The 22,507-nt window shown below is 28.2% G+C and overlaps 2 protein-coding genes across 2 annotated transcripts; both read left to right on the forward strand.

Annotated features, from left to right (window-relative positions):
• Positions 1–7,796: 7,796 nt before the first annotated feature.
• Positions 7,797–11,214, forward strand: LOC114132889 (uncharacterized). Its single transcript, XM_050210328.1, has 5 exons — positions 7,797–8,347; positions 8,403–8,570; positions 8,782–8,880; positions 9,012–9,204; positions 9,284–11,214. Exons 1-5 carry the CDS (start codon positions 8,293–8,295, stop codon positions 10,008–10,010), a joined length of 1,242 nt encoding a protein of 413 aa, XP_050066285.1. The 5' UTR covers positions 7,797–8,292; the 3' UTR covers positions 10,011–11,214.
• A 5,954-nt stretch (positions 11,215–17,168) lies between these two features.
• On the forward strand, positions 17,169–18,827 carry LOC126555408 (uncharacterized). Its single transcript, XM_050210329.1, has 4 exons — positions 17,169–17,190; positions 17,354–17,601; positions 17,735–17,894; positions 18,307–18,827. The coding sequence occupies exons 1-4, from the start codon at positions 17,169–17,171 to the stop codon at positions 18,459–18,461; spliced, it is 585 nt and encodes a 194-aa protein (XP_050066286.1). The 3' UTR covers positions 18,462–18,827.
• Positions 18,828–22,507: the final 3,680 nt, after the last annotated feature.

Consider the following 22,507-nt stretch of genomic DNA (forward strand, 5'->3'; position numbering starts at 1 on the left):
GTAAATTAAATAAATATTTAGTAAAAAGATTGATACTCACCGGAAATGTATACAACTGTGAACCGATCCTTTAAATTCTTTCACGAGCGCGATCTTAATAAAATAAAGCAATATCGTAAATGGTAAATCACATAAAAAGTTTAAAAAAAAACACTGATCAATGATTATGATGCACACATTGGCAAGTCAAAGGACGTGACGAATAAAATAATTGCACCGTAATAACGTGGCGTCGTTTTAATGAAGTAGTAGATTACATAACTTAGATTTTAGACGAGTAGAACGAGTGTACGAGCAATATGGACACAATAGAGTAACAGACAACAAGTAACAACTACAAGTTGCCGCAGTCCCGTTCTGTGATGGGGCGAGCAACGGTCGCGGGCCAACGATATTGTGGTTGTTATTGCATTGCGAGTACTGTAGCATAATATGCGGGATTCCCTAAAACTATATTTTAAGCCGCGAAAGAAGACGAAAATAATATATTATTTAACTTATAGGCTACGCTTATGACTTATGTTAATTACAATACTGTTTTTATGTAGATAATTAATTTAAAAGTGACCATTTAAGTTAGTACTACACGCATATGCCGTAATGGTTCTAATTGCGTAATATTATTCACGCAAACAACACTAAAATTTGTTCCCATATATTATATTACGAATTACAATATTTTTTACTAAAACCTACAAATAGTGCAAATATATTATCAGTATAACATTTCGCACCAATGCTGACACAAATTTATTATCTGCAGATGACAAGCCTGCAGCCTATAATTCATCCAGCTATGCCAGTATACCACCGACGTTCGCATAACCACAAGAAATACTGTCTGGCTTTTGTTCACCAGTGGCACAAATTAAGGTGCCAAATTGTGGGCATACCAAAGGGGGAGGGCGCTTATTTTATACTTTGCCCCGGGTAAAAAATATACTAGATCCAGCACTGCTCACCACTAAAATAGTACTTCGCCAACGTTGCCACAACTACCAGAAACACTAATTTGCCTTTGCTCGCATATCGTGTGAGGCCCGTAATATGTCAGTACTCAGTCAATACTGGCTGCCGGTGCTAGTTTTCAAGTACTTATGTAGTACTGGCTAACATTTCAGCCAGTACTGTGCCCGTAAGGGCAGGACAACTGTTGGATAGCCAGGACAGGCGCAGTACTACGCCTTTTGTGAGTGTCGGCGTAAGTCATAAATTTCCGATTGGGTAGGAGGTCATTTAGGTGTTAATAAAACTATTAAACGCATACAGAAGCAATTTAGATGGAAAGGTATGAAAGATGATGTTAAAAAGTACGTAAAAAATTGTACATCGTGTCAAGTAAATAAAATGTCAAATCGGCATGTAAAGCAACCAATGGCTATTACATCAACAAGTACAAAACCATTTGAAAAAATATTTTTAGATATTGTAGGTCCATTACCAACGACCTTGTCTAATAATAATTATATTTTAACAATGCAAGATGACTTATCTAAATACACGCTAGGAGTACCAATACCATATCATCAGGCAAACACGGTCGCGGAAGCTTTTGTTATACATTTCATGTGTGTACATGGAATACCGGTAACGATATTGACAGATCAGGGAACGGATTTCCTTAGCAAAACATTTACGGAAGTTTGCAAATTGTAAAAAATAAATAAAGTTAATACTAGTCCTTTTAGACCACAAACAAATGGAGGTCTCGGAAGATCACATAGAACTTTGGCTGAGTACTTAAGACATTATGTGGATAAGAATTTAAATAATTGGGATCATTTGTTACCAAATGCATTTTTTGTATATAATTCAACGGTACATACATCAACTAATTTTCAACCATACGCGTTAGTGTATGGGCGTGCGTTAGAAATACCGATTAAATTAAAATCCGAGCCAGAGCCACAATATAATTATGATGATTATTTATATGATTTGAAACAGAGTATGCAAGTGTCGCATAAATTAGCAAGAGAGAAGTTAATTGAACACAAAGTAAAAAGTAAGGACCGATATGACAAAAATGAGAATCCTGTAAATATACACGTGAAAGATTTAGTACTTTTAAAAGATAACGCACATAAAAACAAACTTAATTCACTATGGTTAGGACCATAAGAAGTAATTGAAGTAATAGGAGATAAAAATATAGTTATACAACGTGGCCGACGAGGCATTACCGTACATAAAAATAATGTAAAACGGTATTATAATGATAAAGCAAATGATTAATTAAATATAAAATTATAGTATAAATGAATAGATAAAGGAAGTTTGTTAAAAAAAAAAATAATAATTAATGATATGTAATAAACTAACAAACCATATAACTAGATGTTATTAAGTAGTACTATAATGAAGGTATAATTTTTTCTTTTAGATTGGTGATGATGGTTGGACTTAACAGTGCTAATGAAATAAATTCATCGGAATATTATACATATGTACCCTATGAACAATCCAAGGTTTTTTTATTATGAAAATTTAGGCCCCACTAAGGTGATAGGAGCAGAGTATAAACTGGTTACGTATTTTTCACTTAAGGAATATAATACAAAGTATGACTTATTAGGTTTTAAAATGAAAAATATAACAAATATATGTACTGACAAACGTCATATAGATTTGTGTGGGAAATATCAAATAGTAATAACTGATTTATATGATGAAATAACTAATCAAAAGGAACGATTGTATATGTCATTAGGAGGTAGTGTTAATCAAACCGATGTTTATCAAGAAAATAAACGAAACAAAAGGGGATTAATAAACTTTGTTGGTAACGCCGTGTATACATTATTTGGTGTATGTGATGATAAATGTGCAAAGAAAACTAGAGAAGCAATCAAACAAACAGAGGAGACAGGAGCTAATATTTTACACATAGTGAAATCACAAACAACAGTAGTAAAAACAGCAGTTAAAAAGATTGCTAGTTCATTAAATCAAACAGAGGCCTATATAAAGAAATATCAACTAAAGAACAAAAATTACATGAGCGAATGATGCAATTACAGAATATAACTGATGACGTATTAGATTTACTATTGGCTAGCGAAGTCCATAATCTATACACTATAATAACTAATCAGTATGCGTATGAAACCTCAACGTTGGAACAGATAATAACAGCTGCAAGAGAAGGGTTAATACATCCAAGTCTTATGACACCACAAGAACTTGCATCAACATTGAAAACAGCAGAACGAACAATAAAAAAACAATATGCTATACCTATGGGAACAGAAGCATCAGAATTAAGTGAATTTTTAAAAATAACAAAAATAAGCGTATACTATGAAAATGAACAATTGGTATTTATTACAAGAATACCATTGGTTGTCGACGTAGAACTTTCGTTGTATAATATAATAACTATACTAATACAGTAATACAATTTGTTGAAGACGGAGTTGACTCATGGTATATTTCCACAAATACATATACTTACGTTGCAATAACTAAGGATAGAAAACAATTTACTACCTACACGGAAAAGGAGATAAAAGATTGCATTGAAACAGCAATATACAGAATATGCAAGGCTACACAGCCAATGTTAGATAACAATGATAATACACCATGTGAAATGCAAATATTTAAAACACCGGATGCATTACAAACGGGATGTAGTATCAACAAATTTCCATTAGTTAGAAACATTTACCACAGAATTCTTAATAAAAACACATGGATACATGCTGGAGATGATACTTTAACAATACGTTGCACAGATTTACCCAAATCGTTCGTTCAAGAAGTTAAGGTTTCAGGTGCAATAACTATATTAGACATAAATTGTCAAGTATTCACACGTGACGCAGTGTTGACTCCTATAGAGGATATTTCGAGTACAAATTATAAAGATTTTGTACCTAATACTAAAATACAGAATATATTTAATAAAATACCTGAACATATACATAAATATAAATTGAGCGATGTATGGAATAATACATCAAAAATACAACTAACAGATCTGCACAGGGTGTCAGGGTCACTTGATGAGATTCAGCAAATGATAGACGAGGAAGTTATTAGAGAACAAAGTCAAAAACACCAGTTAATACATTCAAATCTTTTGTATGTTACAATAATTTTGGCTATACTATCTATTATATTAATAATAGCTATATACATACTATTAAAATGTAGATACGTTAGCAATCGCCAAGTGATTGATATACCAAGAAGATTGGCTAATTATAGATCACAAATACGAAATGTAAGAAGGGGAAATTTTGCTTCAGAAATATATGATGAAGTACCATTTAGCGCACCACCATCACCACGTTAATATTAATATTAATAATTCATTATTATTCGTAAAAAAAAAATATTAAATAATAACAAATAATATAAAAATAAGTATAATTTAATAATCAATAAATATATATATAAAATGTAACATAGGATTTAATTAACTAATATTGAATTGTTTATATTATTCAGAAAAGAAAAACATAAATTCATAATCATGGACTTTGAATTTTCAATGGTAAAAAGAACGAGTATAGTAGTTATCTCTGGTGCTATATCAAATAGCTTGGAAAAATTTGAGGATAGTAAGTTAGAAGGTAGACCTTTATTGCTACCAATTGACGAAAAAGCTAGACCCATGATAGAGAAAGAGTTGCAAGTAGCAGTTAAAGAGATAAAGAGAATATTTGTGTGCAAAACAGAGTTACGAGATAGGTTAGATCAGTTAAAACAAAGTTTAAATTCAACACGAAATAACTTAACGAGAGATTATATTGATCATTATATCAGACAAGGGAATAAGGAAAATAATATAATAGTAGTATGGAATGGGCATTCGGATAAAACAATTCTACAAAGGTTAAATTTAGATTATCCAATGTTAAACATTACATGTTATGACAAGTATTTAAATAAGAATTTTTTTTATTCAGTTTGAAAAATTAAGCAATAGGGAGATTATCTTCGAAATAGATATAGGAAAATTCGATAAAACAGGAAGATTGTTGAACTTAGTAGAAACGTATGACAGAATATGTATAAAAAAACATAAGACTACGTATGCACATGACGCAAGATTGGATGTGGAATATACAAAGTGTATATTCAATTATGTGTTACAGAAGCAACAGTACGGAAATTTAATAAAACATTTTAAAACATAAATAGGTACTGTTATATCCTATGATTAAGTTTAGTTATTCAGTTATTTAATTTGGTATGTGGGTAGAACGTAACGTTCGTGTGTAATGTTAATTAATTATTCACGAATTTATTTTATTATTTTAATTGTATTAATCAAGGTGAAGGAGATTTAAATATTAAAAATATATATATATATATATATATTAAAAATATACTATACTAACATACTTTATATTGTATTCTTAATTTATTTAAATTTGATATAACTAACATTATTATTAAGTTACCAATGTAAAACTGAAATTGTAAGTGTAACTGAGTGCATTTAAGAAAAATTGTAAAGATTTCTGTCTTGCAGACATAAACCTTTTTTTTTGTGGGGAGGTGTTATGGGCTATGAGATATCTGTAAGATATCTACGAGATATCAAGGCTAATTTAGTATGACCATGCCTCGTGTCAAGGGTAATGCGGATGCTACTATGACCATGACACGTGTCGGGATAGTAAGCGCACTAATAATTACAGTGCACTAATGATGCATTTGAGATGTTATTGCACATTCTCAAATTCGTGTCCGAATTTGCAACAACAACTACAAGGACACCTGGTTTCACCCAAAAGGCGACAACTCGACGTAAACAAGAGACGCACCACAATATATAAGGGAGCCCGAAGACCAGCAACGAGAGATGTACCAAAGCTATCAACAACTGAGCACTTTCACGACACTCAGCCACTTATTTTGTTTGTTACATGTATTTAATTTATATGCAATAAAGATATATTTCGTTATTGAGTTTAACTTTCTTTCAAATTAACCATTTGGATTCAAATCTGATACTGGCACGCAACATATGTTAGAGTGAAATTGTAGAACATTGGTATGCAGTTATATTGTTATAGTACCTATAACTATAACATTTATGTTTAATTTATCTTAAGTTTATCCAAAAACTAAATTTGGACCTCAAAATAGAGCATTTTCTTCCACATACTATAATGATTTTAATTGGATAAAATATAGTATTCAAAAAGATGCTATTTTTTGCTACCCTTGTCGCTTATTTGCTGTAACTTCTGGCCACAATGAAGAAACGTTTACTAAAATCGGCTTTAATAATTGGAAAAAGGTAATTTTATACATTTGTGATTTGTTTTTTATTTTTTTATTCTTGTTTGTGGTACGTACCTAATTATATTATATAATTTAAATATATTCCAGTTAAGTGGAGCAAAAAATGCTAAAACCAAAAATACTAAATTCCAAAACATGCATATTCTGAACATCATTTAACTACCATAGTTAAATGGGCTGAATATAAAAAATCATGTCAATCTGGTAATAGTATTATTACCCAATTAACAGCTGCTCATACTAAACAAATTAAACAAAATAGAGAGTATATGAAATGTATAATTGATATTGTGTTACTACTTAGCCGCCAAGGTTGTGCTTTTCGAGGTCATCGTGAGAATGATACTTCAGATAATAAAGGTAATAAATTAATAAATTATTATATTATTAAGTTCAAGTTTTTTCTTCAATTATACTCTTTTTGGTCATGTTAAAGTAAATTTAATTTATGTGTTAGGTAATTTCAAAGAATTATGTGAACTCATGTCAAAGTATTATCCGGAATTTAAAAATAAATATTTTAATAAGTTGACAAATCACACTAGTTGGTTAATCCAAAATGATCTGATTAACATCTGTGCTGAAAATGTAAAAAGTACCATCGTAAATGAAATACAAGAAAGTGGAATGTTTAAATTGTAGTTTCTTGTGATGAAGCTAGGTAATATAAATTAATTTAGCTAAAAATTATTCAACTAAAAGAAAGTTAGTTACTCATAATATTATAGTGACATATAATTATAATTTTTTTTGCATTTGAAAAATATATTTTGGATAGGTATATAATTGAATTGATTGAGTATGAAGTAATCCGTAGAACATAAATACTGTCAATTGTACTACCTACTATTTAAAGTATATCATGACTCGATTTCAATGTTATATATTTATATCACAGGTGTCACAAACAAGAACAACTATCAATTTGTATTCGGTATCCAAAACAATTAGATGTACAAGAAAGATTTTTGTACTTTGTCGACGTTTCAAAAAGTCAAAATGCTGATGCATTAGTTTCTGTGTTACTTAAATTTATCAACTCATCAAATTTAGATAAAATACCAATGATAGGTCAATCATATGATGGGGCAAATGTGATGTCTGGGTCTAATAAAGGTGTGCAAACAAAGCTAAGAGAAGCTCACCCTCAAGCTAAGAATGCTATCTATGTGCACTGCATGGCACATAGATTGAATTTGGTAGTAGTTGACATGTGTAAACATTTAAAGGTAGACCTTCAATAAGTAAGATTATAATCATATTATAATCATATAATAATATCATAATCATAATTATATCATAATTATAGTTAGTTTGAGTACCCGATTTTCAGAGGAGAGTTTAAAAATTGCAACAGCAGTTGATGGATTATTTAAATTAAATTTTCAACACCCAATCTTCTTTTGTGATTGATTTTTATAAAGTATGTTATAACTAAATAAATATAACTTGTATTTAATAAATATTTATGAATTATGAATTCCATTTGACAAATACTTTTTTTAAATTATTTTGTTTTAATTAAATTCGATGGTTAAGCGCACACATGTGTTAAGTGCAAATTTTGTGTAAAATGTGTTATGTAATGAAATAAACATTTCAAATTGTGTATTTTTATGTGCACAAATGAGTTATATGAAATACTCTTGTGACGTCATATTACGCAGATGTCAGATGTTGTATTTACTTTAGGTATCTATCACATATGTGATAAGAGCACTTAGCACATTTGTCATTTCCGTTTAATGACGGTTATTTCATTTAACACATCTGGCTCTTTAGATAATAGAATAGTTTATTTAAAGAATTCATCTATAATTATTTATATTGTGCCTGGTAACATTGTATTTCCTTAATGCAATTCTATATTATCAATAGAATGATAATAATATTAATTGTAAAGATTTTAATCAGATATTATTAACTAAGTCTTACTGTTTTAATAAAATGTTAGATAAATAATTACACGTACTTAAATAGTTTCCTCTTTATAAATTATAAGTATAAATAATTGTATTTATATGTACAATGACTTCAAGAACGAGAAGGTTACTGGCAATGTGTAAAGATACATCAAATACAAGTATGAATAATAATAGTTTTTATAAAAATTGTTACTAAATTATCTATTTAAACAGATATACAAAACAAGTCACCACCATACTGTTTTGATTCTGAGTCTAATAGTGGTAGTATGAATTATGAAGACTCAGACTCAAGTGATTATTATGTTCCAACATCAATGGCAATTATAGATTCTTCATCTGATGAAGATGATGATATGCCAAAAAATGTACCTGACAGAGGTAATTTAAAATTTAATTATAATATAAATAACAACTTTTAGTTATTAATAATGAACCAAAATTAGGTATTTTTTTATCAATCAGTATTATCAATAAAATATTTCAAAATAACAGTATAAAATTAAATTGATTAGTATAATTATATAGGCTCTTGTTAGTTTAATCTCACTATACACATTGGATTTATTTTATTATGAATTAATGTTAACAGATATTTGTTCAAATGATAATCAAAATAGTTCATTACTATCATTAAATGGGGTAGAACTTTCTAACAACCAAACATTAAACGGATTAAATAATAATGAAGGTACTTATTTTATAAGTTTTAATACTTAACATGTTAAATTGTAATATAATTTAAAATGATAAAATTAAAAGTATTATAATAAGTATTAGTAATAATTATTATAATATCAATATAATATTATGATATTTTAGAACTTGTAGATAGTCTACTAGAGATTAATGAAATAGAACCAATTGTACTAAAAAGATCCAAAAAACTTAACAAAAATAAATGGAAAAGAACAATATCAAAAAATCTTAGATTGAAAGGCTTAAATTATACTAATAGAAGTGGCAAATTAATCACAGAAAAAATTCCAAAATCTGTTGATTGTTCAAAATGCAGGTAAATAAATGTATTGATATTATTTGTATTTTAGATCTTAAGTATTACATTATTCTTAGAAAAAATATTTCATTTTTAGGTTTAAATGTAATGATAAATTATCAGAAGAACAACGTTTTATTATTTGTAAAGAATACTGGAACTTGGGAGATGACAAACAACAGAAATTATTGCTCAGTTCATTGATTTTAAATAAACCTGTTAACAGAAGACAAATTTTATCAAATGATAAACGAAAAACATCTAGAGAATTTGTTCTATGTAATTCGTCTGGAGAAAAAAATAGAGTGTGTTTGAAGTTTTTTTGTGCAACTTTTTCTATAAGCCATAGGGTAGTTGAAATTTGTATGAAGAAAGTTAGTAAAACAGGAGTTTATGTTGGCCATGATGGTAGATCTGAGATAAATTTAAAAAGGTATAATTCAACATCAGATGATATTAAAAACCATGTTAAAATGCATATCGACTCATTTCCCAGAGTAGAATCCCATTATTGCCGAAAAGATACTAAAAAGCAATATTTAGCACCGGATTTAAATCTGTCTTTAATGTACCGTTTGTATCGTGATGAATACTGTAAAAATAATAATATTCATCCAGTTTCTGACTTTGTATATCGCAGTGTTTTTCACGATTATGATCCAAGTCTTTCATTTTTTATTCCAAAGAAAGATCAATGTACAAAATGTAATTCATATCAAATGGCACCAAATAAAAGTGCATTACAAGAAGAGTGGGAAATGCATAAGTTAAGGGAAAATCAAGCAATGAATATGAAAGCTGAGGACAAAAAAAAGGCAATTTAAAATAAAGGCCTTCATTTCAGATCAGTAACTTTTGATCTACAAGCAATATTAAGCATTCCCTTTGCAAGTGATAGTCAAATTTATTACAAACGTAAATTAAATGTGTATAACTTTACCATTATGGATGCAAGCAAAAATGATGGATTTTGTTTTGTATGGGATGAAACTAATGGAAAAAAAGGTAGTAACGAAATAGGAAGTTGTTTACTAAAGTATATTTTTTTTAATCTACCAGATTCAGTAACCCATTTAACAGCTTTTAGTGATACGTGTGGAGGGCAAAATCGTAATCAATTTGTTTGCACAGCATTGCTCTTTGCAGTTAACAAGAAAACAAATTTAGACTTAATAGACTTGAAGTTCATGGAATCAGGTCACTCGTACTTAGAATGTGACTCGATGCATGCTACCATAGAGAGAAAAAGTAAACATAAAAACATTTATACAACTCGTGAATGGGCACTTCTAATTTCAACTGCAAGACTAAATCTTAGGCCATATCAGGTAAATGTGATGAGCTATAATGATTTTTATGACTTAAAAGATTTAGTTGGAAGAACTGTTAAAAATGTATCAACCACTGTTACAAACCAAAAAGTCAATTGGATAAAAATTAAATGGATCAGAGTGGAAAAATCTAAACCTCAGATTATTCAATTTAAATATAATCTTGATGATTCACAATTTTTGGAAATCGATATAGCTTTAGATAAAAAAACAAGACTTCAACATAAAGACCCATTCGATTGGTCGACTATAGTCCCAAAACAGCTTTACGAAAAAAAACTATTAATAAGTGCAGAAAAAAAAAAAGATTTGATGTCATTACTTAACAAAAAAGTTATACCAGAGGAGTATTCACATTTCTTTGAAGAAATTCCTACTACGAAAAAAAATATTTCAAATAGAGTCTCTGACGGTGATTATGATGATGAGTAAGGGTGCAATTGAAAATTACTTCAATCTAAAAGTGCAATACTACTTACAGTTAATTTTATAAAAGGGTTATTTTATTTAGTTAAGTTTTTTAAACTTATGTTTTAACGAAGGGATGCATTTTTTTATTTTTATTTAGTATCTAGAGTAACAATTGTTATACATGAATGACTTAAAACATTAAAAATTATGTTCCTTATTTTCAAAGACTAAATTATGTTATTATTATGAATTGTTAATTATATTTTAATAAATTATTATAAATAACAAATGTGATAAATACTTTAAATAAACTGCCAATTGTGTTAAGTGACGCTTAATTAATTGAAATCAATAATCTTAAGTTTGTTGAAATAGTTAATGATTTTCTTTTCTTTTATTATTATTCACAGGAAGTTAACAATGTTAAATATGTTGTATTTCAAAAGAAAGTTTTATGATGATTTCTCCTTACAGCCTCCTAAATCTTAAAAAATCATTCCTGAAAAATGCATAGATGTGTACTTAACACATGTGTGCGCTTAACCATACAAATTTTGTACTATATTTGTGTACAGAATACTTTTGATATCGATTGTTCCATCTTAAAAAGTGAAATGAATGTACTAAAAAATATGATGAAGGAAGTTAATTTTGAAAATATCAAAAATCATCTAAAGCAAGAAATATTTCCTAATTTATATAAAATTATGCAAGTGACAATCACATTACCCGTGAGCTCGGCTACATGTGAAAGGTCTTTTTCAACTATGAGAAGGATCAACACATATGTCTGAGCTAACATGACTCAGGACCGATTTACTAATTTAGCAATATTAAACATTGAAAAAGATATAATAGTAGATACTGAAATAATATTAAACACATTTGCTAAATCCGACAGAAGATTACAACTTTAAAAATGTGTTTTGTACATTTTTTTAAAATAAAAATGTGTCCAATAATTATATTATTTTGTTGTTACTTGTTGCTCTAAAGCCATACTTATAGTATTAATAATTCCTATTGTTTTCCTAAAAGTTATGTGGTATATAATGTGTATTATTTATTATAAATATAATTTTGAAAACTATTAGATGAAATAGTACCTACTTATATTTGAAAAAAATGTTAAGTATGTTTTATTATAAATTATAATTAAGTATGCAGAATACAATATACCTATGTGTTGTATTAAACATTTTTTAGGTGTTAATTACTTCCATAAATACTTCATTCAGTAGCTAGGGCTTCAGCCCCCCCAAGTCTCAAACGTTATTTTCGCCTATGACCTTAACATATATTTTGTATAAGTACAAAAATGTATTATTTCCCAAGTTGGTTTAAACTACTTTACCTAGTTACTAGTTAGGTTAGGTCAAAATGTACTAGAAACGTAAGAACTGCCATTGATTGACATTTGTCAAAATACACTATCCTTCATAATAATATTTTAAAAACAGTACAAAACAAATAGTTATATGAATTTGTAAGTTATACTAAATCCAAACTATATGGTATTAGTGTATTACTAAATTACTTTTGTGTTTGTCCATTTTAAAATGTGCCTAATGTCTATTTATACAATGATTATTTTTTAAATACATTTGCTATGACTGAAAAAAAAATGTATTACTAAATAATACTTTTTTTTTATAAATAATAAATTATATAATTTATTATTTTATATATTTTGTTAACATTAAAATTATATAATTGTATATGTATATTGTACACCCATATATTCTAAGAGATTTTGATTATAGTTAATATTATACTAGTAAATATAATACTTAAAAGTAAAATATTTAAATAATTTAAAAATTATCCATAAAACCTATTTTAATTAAATAGTACCTATTGGAAATTTTATTTGATGATAAAATAAATTAAGAAAAATCTAAATAGGTAGTAGATACCTATTTTATTTTTTTAAATACTTTATGGGTATCACAAAATATTTTAAAATTTTATTTCAATTACTTTTAATACATAGGTAGTTAATTTTATTCTATTTTACTATTAATTTTATGCTGTACTTACCATAATATATAAATATTGTAATTGAATAATACTATTAGGTGTGTATTGGATGAATTATTATTGAAATTAACATTTTTTTTGGTATAATAAATTAATAATAAGTAGGTACAAGAATGAGATTTATTTTATTTTAGTTTAGTTTACTAATTCATACTATTTATACTACTAGTTACTAATTTATTTTATATTATCTACTCTATTGATACAACTGTAGATATTGGAATATTATAGTGTGTTGTATTTTTATATAGGACTATCTATGAATACATATTTTGCTGATTTCTGTAGGATGATATAATTTAGGACTCAGGGCTAAATAGTAGGTATATTGTTATTGAGGAACCAAAGTTCTATTTGAGTTATTTAGATGAGTGATCTAGAATGAGTATAATGTTATAATGTTTGTAAATATATTATATTACACAATATACCACAATAGCTATCTTATTATTTTACATGTATAATGTATAAACATACATAAAAAGTATAAAATATATTTCTACTCATTTCTTTAATAATGAAATAGTTGATAAATTATACTAGCATCAATAAGAACATTGATAGACATTTATGTTTGTTTTTCTTGTATAGAGATGCCTAAAATTAATAAAATTTCAAGGAGAAATCCATCAAATGTTTCATTGCGTACTCGTAGGAGAATATTATTCAATTGCAAAATCAAGATGCAAAAATGGAAAATAATTTAGTCCAATCCTCTGCTGAAAACTCAATTAAATCACCACTCCATGAAGCACATATATCTGCAACTTCTATACTTTCAGATAATAATGAAACACAATTTTCTGACAATAATTTATTTGATTCTGATAATACTATTGAAACACAATTTTTTGACAGTACCCTATTACTTTCTGATAATAACGTCAATAATGTGTCTTTTATATCTCCACTCTTTTCATCGAATGTTGAAATACTTACAAATGTTAATAATGTATCTATTCAATCTGAATTGAAAGAATGGGCAGTTAAATGTAAAATACCACAGTGTCATTTGAATGAATTATTAGTTATTCTAAGAAGCATAAAGGTTTTGAAGATCTTCCCAAAGACTCAAGAACCCTTCTTCAAACTCCTAAAATTAACACTAACCAAATCCGTCTTGTCAATCCAAATGGAAAATATTTTCATTTTGGCTTAACTAACTATTTACTTACTTTTTTTTCAAATTTAAATTATATTCCAAATGAAATACAATTAGTTATTGGTGTTGATGGACTTCCAATATTTCATAGCAGTAACAGTCAACTTTGGCCAATTATAGCATATGTTAAACCCGATAGTTACATAAAAACAAAAAAAGGTATTTCCTATTGGTCTATTTTGGGGGAAAAGCAAACCTACAGATGTTAATGAATTTCTTTATGATTTCATAGTTGAAACTAAACTATTATTAACTGATGGCCTTAAAATTAATCAAACATCAGTTCCAGTAAGCATTTTTGCAATATGTTGTGATGCACCTGCCAAATCATTCATGACAAAAACAAAAGGTCATACAGGACTTGCTTCTTGTTCAAAATGTACACAAGAAGGTGTATTTTTATGTAATCGTACTTATTTCCCATACAAAGAAAATATGTCATCTTTGAGAACTCATGATAGTTTTGTTTTAAGAACCCACGAAGATTATCATATTACAAATATAAATACCATACTTTTAGACTTGCCTAATTTTAATATTGTAGAAAAATTTTCGTTAGATTACATGCATCTAACATGCTTAGGAGTAATGCGCAAACTTATCTTGTTATGGATGAAAGGACCATTATCAGTCCGCCTTCCAAGCTCTAAGATTAAATTAATTCCATCCAATTTACGTTCCATTAAAAATAATATTCCAGTTGAATTCTGTAGAAAACCCAGGGACTTGGAAGAAATTTGTCGATGGAAAGCCACTGAGCTTCGGCAATTTTTAATTTATTCTGGATCTTTGGTACTAAAAGATTGTTTATCTGAAAAGTGTTATATGAATTTTATGGTTTTTCATATTTCTATGGTAATATTAATAAGTCCTAATTTAGGCAAATATTTAGAATTCGCTCAAGGTCTTTTAAATTATTTTGTTAAATCTTTTCAAGTAATTTATGGTAAACATTTGGTTTCCCATAATATACACGGATTATTACACTTATGTCAGAATTATAAACTATTTGGTCCATTGGATAATGTAAGTTGTATGCAAGTTGTTTTCCGTTTGAGAATTTCATGAAAACATTTAAGGCCATGTTAAGAAAACATGAAAAACCCTTAGAACAAATTGTGAAACGCTTCAAAGAAATTGACATTAACACCAGTAATAATCCTAATACATATCAAGATGAAAGCCCGATTTTAAAAAGTCAACATAATATAACCTAACCTAACCTAACCTATCAAATACTATACTTCAAGGAAATCAGTATAAAACCCTGATTTTAACTAACAAATTAATAACTATAAAAATTGATAAAGACTCTAATTCCTATTTTGGTACATTGAATAATGATGTAGTTAAAGTTTTCAATATTATAAAAGATTTAAATACTGGACAGATTGTAATTGTAGGAAAAATATTTACTAAAAAAACTTTATTTTATCAAAATCCAATTAAATCCAAAAAATTGAATGTTTTTATTGTAAATAAATTATCTGACGATTTTAAGTTATACTATATAAATGATATTAATAAGAAATATTTAGTTTTTAAATCTTATGGTGATGACTGTAATAATAATATTGCTATGCCTATATTACATACTAATAATAACGAATAAGAACTTAGTTCTGTAATTATTATTATATTTGGCTAATTAACATTATTATTTTATTAAATAGCCTAAAAGATTTTAAATATTATATATTATATAAACTTTTTAATTTGTTATAATAGTTTATAGTTCATAAGAACTTAATGAATATAAATTATAAATTATGTATATTATTTTTATATTGTCTGTATAACTGTTGTATAAACTTAATATAACCTTTTTGTTTCAACTATAATATATAAACTATCTTTTATTAATTTGTGTAGGTAGTTATCCTAACAGTGTAACATGGTGTATTCTATTGTAATATTCAGTAAAGAAAATTCTGTATCTACAGTTCCATCTTGTTGGTATGATGCATTATTGGGTAAATGTGCTTGGCTTAAATCATCTATGTATTCTTTGGCAATGATAAATAAATTAATCAGTAGACGATCTCCTTACAATACAGTTGAATTTGATTTATTTGAAGCGAGAGAGCTTAAAAGAAATATTGGTAGGCTGCTTTAATTTAAACTTTAACGTCTATACAATTATATAATTTGTAATTACCTATACATTTGAAGTGCTTATTTATTTTGATTACCAATATTGTAATTACTAGCATTACTCTCTGAAGCACAATCTAAAGTAAAAGTTGCTACTATTACTTCAGATATATCTAAACATGAAAATACCAAAAGAAAAAAAAAGAAAAATGAAACTGTTATTTCTAATAACAGTTTTAAAAAATTAAAAGAAAAACCAATTGAAATGGATGTTCCTTAATATAATAGTCCTATAAAATCATCAAGTGCATCAGAATTTGGTAAGTTTTTATACCTATTATGTATTAATACTTATTTAAATTATCCTTATACCTTTTACTTTTTTAAATTATTTAAGTTTTTCCTAGATATAATACAAAGGACTTATATGGTATTCAGTGTTCTGAAATTTATCATAAATATCTTGTGTCTTAATGATATTGTTTTTATTCTTGATACTATATTATATACTATAGTTAACTCCAATATTTAACAAAAATTAAATTTAACCTTTATGTAAGCAATATAAGAATTTATATGTTGAAATTTTAGATGATTCAGACAAAGACGTTTCATATGAACCATTCACAAAATCTCTTTCATCTGATAAAAGTATTTCAGGTTCAGATACATCACCCGTAGTAAATTCATCTCTTTTAGCATCATCATTAGTCATTCCAAAAAACAATAAATTATTGTTTAATAATATTGAAAAACTACTTAGAGATTCATCAAGTAAATAAATATTTAAAAAAAATAAAAAAACTTATAGGTAACTGTTTTTATAATATATTATTTTTAAATACTATTGTATAGTTTCTTCAATTGATGGAATAGAGGTTCTACAGCCTGAACCGGTTCTACAACATTGTAATAATAGTTATGACACTAATAATGATGAATTAATGGGTACAATAAAAACATTGGGTAAGTACATAATCATGCATGGTGTATTGGTGTCTATTTTTTTTTTCAAAACAAGTGTATTCAAATAATATACATTATAACAATTTTAATAGTTATTTAAAATTATGTATAATCTTACAAATACATTTTTTAAGTAGAATTAATTTTAAATATTTTTTTTTAGAGCATAAATTAGAATTTGTTGGAAAACAAATTGCTGGGTTACGGTATGACATCAGATTATTGTTCGATATTCTTGAGAGAATCGAACATAAAATTGATAAACCTGCAATGACAGCTTCAATCAATCATACAAATCAATCTTTAATAGACCAACCATTTATTAAAACTATCAATACTGCGGATGAATTACAAGCATTGGAAGCTAAACTAATAAACCCTGATCAAAACAATGAATTTAGGTATCAATTAGTAAGTGATATATTTTTATTTGAATAGTGTTATATATTGTGATTGTTAAAACTTGAAAATCTAAAGCATTTTTATTATAGTTTCATATGTAGTGGTTCAAAAATGTACATTTTATAATTCTATTTTTTTTCAGATTACTGAAATTACTTGGTCAATGGGTAAAGACGTAAAACATTCAGTTAAACGCATATTCGAAAAATTATTTAACGACAAACTTCTATGTGTATATTCATTTTATGGCATTAGGAACAAAAAATCTTTTTCCACGTTAAATATTTGTTCCATTATTTTTGGTAAGATATTATATAAAATATAACATTCATTATAATAGGGAATAGTGCTCCAATATTAGTGTTCTTATTTTCCATTATAAAAATGTATAGGTATGTTTCTTACAATAAGTAGTTTTCACAGTAGTTAGGTATATACTATAAAGCTAGAAATTGTATATAAATACAGTATATTGTGAGTCACTATTATGCTACATATGGAATGGTGGACTATATAATATTAGATAATTTCATTATTATACTATGAGTAAAATAAAAATGTTGTGTTATAATTTATATTTAAATTATCTGATTTCAAAAATAGTGACATGTGTGCCATAACTGTTATAGATTCACCATTCCTGCTAGACTGAGATGAATACATTTGTGAAATAATAAATAATCTGATTATTTTTCTCATTTTATAATTTTATAGAAGCAATCCGCAAAGAGATAAAATTTAAGAATGTTCAACATAAAGAAATAGAAGATTGCATACAAAAATATTTGGCACAACGACCATTTGTGGTGAAAAGAAAAAAAGCTACAATGCTAACAAACATTGCAGATGATGATCAATTATTACAATAATATAACTTTTAAAATATTGATAAATAGGGCACTATACTAGCATGCACTATCTCTGTCTTACAAACACATGACATAGCAAATTGTACATTCTAAATAATCTATTTAACTCCCTTATGATTAATATTACACGCTAATTTACCTAATATTAAATTTAATAGTAAAAATATTTTTGTATGAACCTCATAAGTTTTTAATAACTGTAATATTAAGCATAAAGAAGTTGGTATGGATTATTCAGAATGTACAATTTGCTATGTTATGCTATATTATGTTAAGATGAAACAGTGCATGTAAGCATAGTGTTCTAGCTCTTAATATATAAATATTATTATTTGTTGTTAAAAAGTTGCAAATATATTATAAGTATCAAAAGTAATATAATTTGATATATATTGTTATATTATATTTATATGGTATACAAAAATTAAGTATTATTTTATTTTATATTTATTTTTTATTGTATGATAAAGGTATCATATTATTTATTTCTTTGATATATTACAAATAGTATACACAAAAATTAAGTATTATTTTATTTAATATTTATTTTTTAATAAATGATAAAAGGATTATATACTATCATGTCGTTTATTTTTTTTGATCTATTAATTTTTACGAAACAATACATTTTATGATAATAAAACTATCATTTTGTTTATTATTTATTAAGTATACTATTATTATATTTTAATTCATTGTAGAAATAGCCACGTTTAGTACATTTTGATAAATCTGATAAGGAAATGTTTTTCCTGGATTTGATATAGTTATTATGTACGTATACATATTTTTTATTATTTATACTATAATATAATATAGTATATACTATCATACTATATTATCTTAACAAAACTATAAGAAAATTGTAATGATTGATGCTTTTTATTAATTCATCAGTTATGAAGTTCAGCTATGAATATTGAATGCATATTGAATACAAAATTAAAAATATCAATCCAATATTTGGTCAATTATTAATTTTAAATATTATAAAAATGTTGGTGAAGCAATGTTATTGGAATAATTTATGAATATTAAACATTATTCAAGCAATATTCATTCAAGATTATTTTCAATATCTATTTAATATTAGAACAAAATATAAATGCATGATTGTAAGTTCAATATTAAATCCATAATTTTAGGTGGCCAAATATAATTGCTGGAATATTGCATGGATGTTAAAAAATTTACATTCAACTCGCATGTAATTATTTTTTTGGAAGGAATGTTTTCGGAACCTGACAAAGTTAAACTATCTAATAACGGTTGCTCTTATCTCTTCGAACAAATACGGCTGGAAATCAATGGTATAGAAGTTGATAGCATGCGTGTTCTTGGAATCACTAGCTCGTTGAAAGGATACTTATCCGATACACCAGACAATTATAATTGCTATGAAAATTCTGGCTGGAATTTTAAAAACGCAACACAATCAGCAAAATGATAAAGGTGAATTTAGTGCTTGCATTCCATTGAAATATTGGCTAGGTTTTTTTGAAGACTATAGAAAAATATTAGTTAATTCTAGATTGGAATTAATATTAACTCGAAGTCATAGCGATTTAAATGCATTAAGTATGAAAAGTGGTATAAATACTACTACAGCCAAAGTTACTTTAAACAAAATAGTATGCAAGGTTCCGCACATCACTGTTGACGATGGAGAAAGGTTGAAATTATTGAAGCTTGTAGAAAAAGAAAAAAGTTTGTTTATTCCTTTCAGATCTTTTGAAACTTTTGAATATCCTGAACTAGGAACCGCTAAAAAAAGTTGTATGGAATTTGAAAACTGCATCGAAATTAGAAAAACCGCGATTTATTATAATTGGGTTACAAAAGGGTCGCAAAAATTCGATAGAAAAAGATTGTAGTGTAGTTGATCATTGTAATCTAACAAATGTAAAAGTTTTTTTTTTAACTCAATATCCGTATAATAATTTAAATTTAGATTTTGCTAAAAATAATTTTACCTTATTATATGATATGTATACATCATTTCAAGAATCATACTATAAAAAAATATTTGGAACCCGATATTAAGCCCATCTACATTTCTAATGCATGCTCCAGTTATTGTTATCGATATGTCAAAACAGAATGATCCAGCTACAGCTTCATCAGTAGATGTTCAATTAGAAATTGAAGCACCAGAATCTCTTTCAGGTGTAATTGCTTATTGTTCATTAATTCATGATCGCATTGTAGAATATGTACCTTTTACTAGGGAAGTAAGAAAACTAGTATAATCAATTTAGAATTAATTTATAATAATGAGACAGTACATATATTTCTTTTATTTTGAATCAAAACGTATTATTTTTATTTTTAAAACACGACTAAAAAAAATTTGAGTAATAAAATAATTATGAAGTGCGTATACACTGCTTAAAATTTATGTGCTACAGGGGAAAAAATAATTGGTTTAAGGAGGAAACTCTGCCTTAAATTTTAAAAATATCCGTAGTGAAAAGTGCGCAGAACATACAAATGTATACTACTCACCACCGCTTTTTTCCAACACTCATTGGAAAGAGCGGTCACTATCTCCGCCATCTCCGGATATGCTACAAGGAGAATTTTGGCTGTTATACCATCTTCCCCCGGAGCTTTATCCCTTCCCATTCGCCATATTGCCTTCCTTACCTCCTCTAGATGGTTGCTTTCCGACTCTTCGCTCCATTCCGTCTCTTCGGATTCGCCGAAATCTACTCCAGATTTCTCTCGGATTCTTTTGTGTTCTTCGGTTTAACCTTCAATCGAGTCTGGAGGTATTAGCGTTTTCAGCAGTAATTCCAGAGCGTCCGCTAGGCCCACCGTGCTTTCACCTCCCCCCTTGCGGAGGGTTTCTAGAACACTGCGTGAGTCCGTGTTCGCTCCTTCCTTACACCGTCTATAGTCGGACCCCCATGGCTTCTCGTTACCCTCCTCGGCAGTAAACTTTCACCAGGTCCTTGTCTGCTATTTTCTCCTTCCTGTTGTGTACTTAATTCTTTCTCTCCGGTAAATTTCTTTCAAAGCGGCTGTCCTTTCTTCGTTTTTCAAGGCATGAGACTTGCCAATTTTTCGTCTTATCCGCTTGACTATACGCCGCTGAGTATCGAGGGTCTCCGTGAACCACAAAGGAGCCCCGACTTCACGCGGTTTTATCATCGGCATCGACTTCCTTCAATAATCGTTAAGTGCCCTGGTTAGGTAATACGCTCTGGAATGTATATCCTTCTCTAGCCATGTGGATTGGCCATCAAAAAGCTTTTCCGCAAGCCTTTGTCGAAAAACATTCCAGTCGGCTTTCCGGACATTGAACTTCTTTTTTTTCCTTTTTCTATATCATCGCATCCGAATGTAATTAGTCTGTGATCACTGGTAATGTCGTTCTCGTGTACCTTCCATCCACTGATGGTAGCAGCGACTTTCACTGATGCAAGCGTCAGGTCAAGTATCGCCGATCCCATACTAGTTTGGAAGGTTGGTATCGAGTCGTCGTTATAGCAGATCATTTCATCCGACATAATTATATCTTCGACCTTCTCACCTCTACTGTCTGTATGTGTGTCATTCCAAAGTGTAGATCTTGCGTTGAAATCCCCTCCAATGAGCCAGTCCGCACCTCCCAGATCCCGAATCACCGATATTTGAATATTGAAAGAACGTGCTTCCCACATAGAGACTCTTATCCCCACAGCGAATCTCCACTATCACCAGATGAGTCCCGCTAAATTGCGTTATTAATGTTGCACCCAATGAAGGGTTCACCACCATAACCGCGGCCACTGGTTTCTCACCCGGTGAGTTACTCGTTATGAAACGAAGGAGAAATCTACCAAGGCTGGCAAACTCGCACTTCCCGTCACGAAAGGTTCCTGGATTAACACAACATCCAGACCTCGCTCTCTAATATCGGACAGCAGGTTATCTGATGCCAAATTCACCTGGCCTATTCTCACGCCGACCATTTAAATTTCCGGGCCTCCCTCCGGAAATTCACCTCCCACGTTCGACACTTCGCGGTGTCCTCCGAGACATGGTCACATGCCCAACCACTA

The sequence above is a fragment of the Aphis gossypii genome, unplaced genomic scaffold, assembly GCF_020184175.1.
Source record: "Aphis gossypii isolate Hap1 unplaced genomic scaffold, ASM2018417v2 Contig00838, whole genome shotgun sequence".
Classification (NCBI taxonomy): Eukaryota; Metazoa; Arthropoda; class Insecta; order Hemiptera; family Aphididae; genus Aphis; species Aphis gossypii.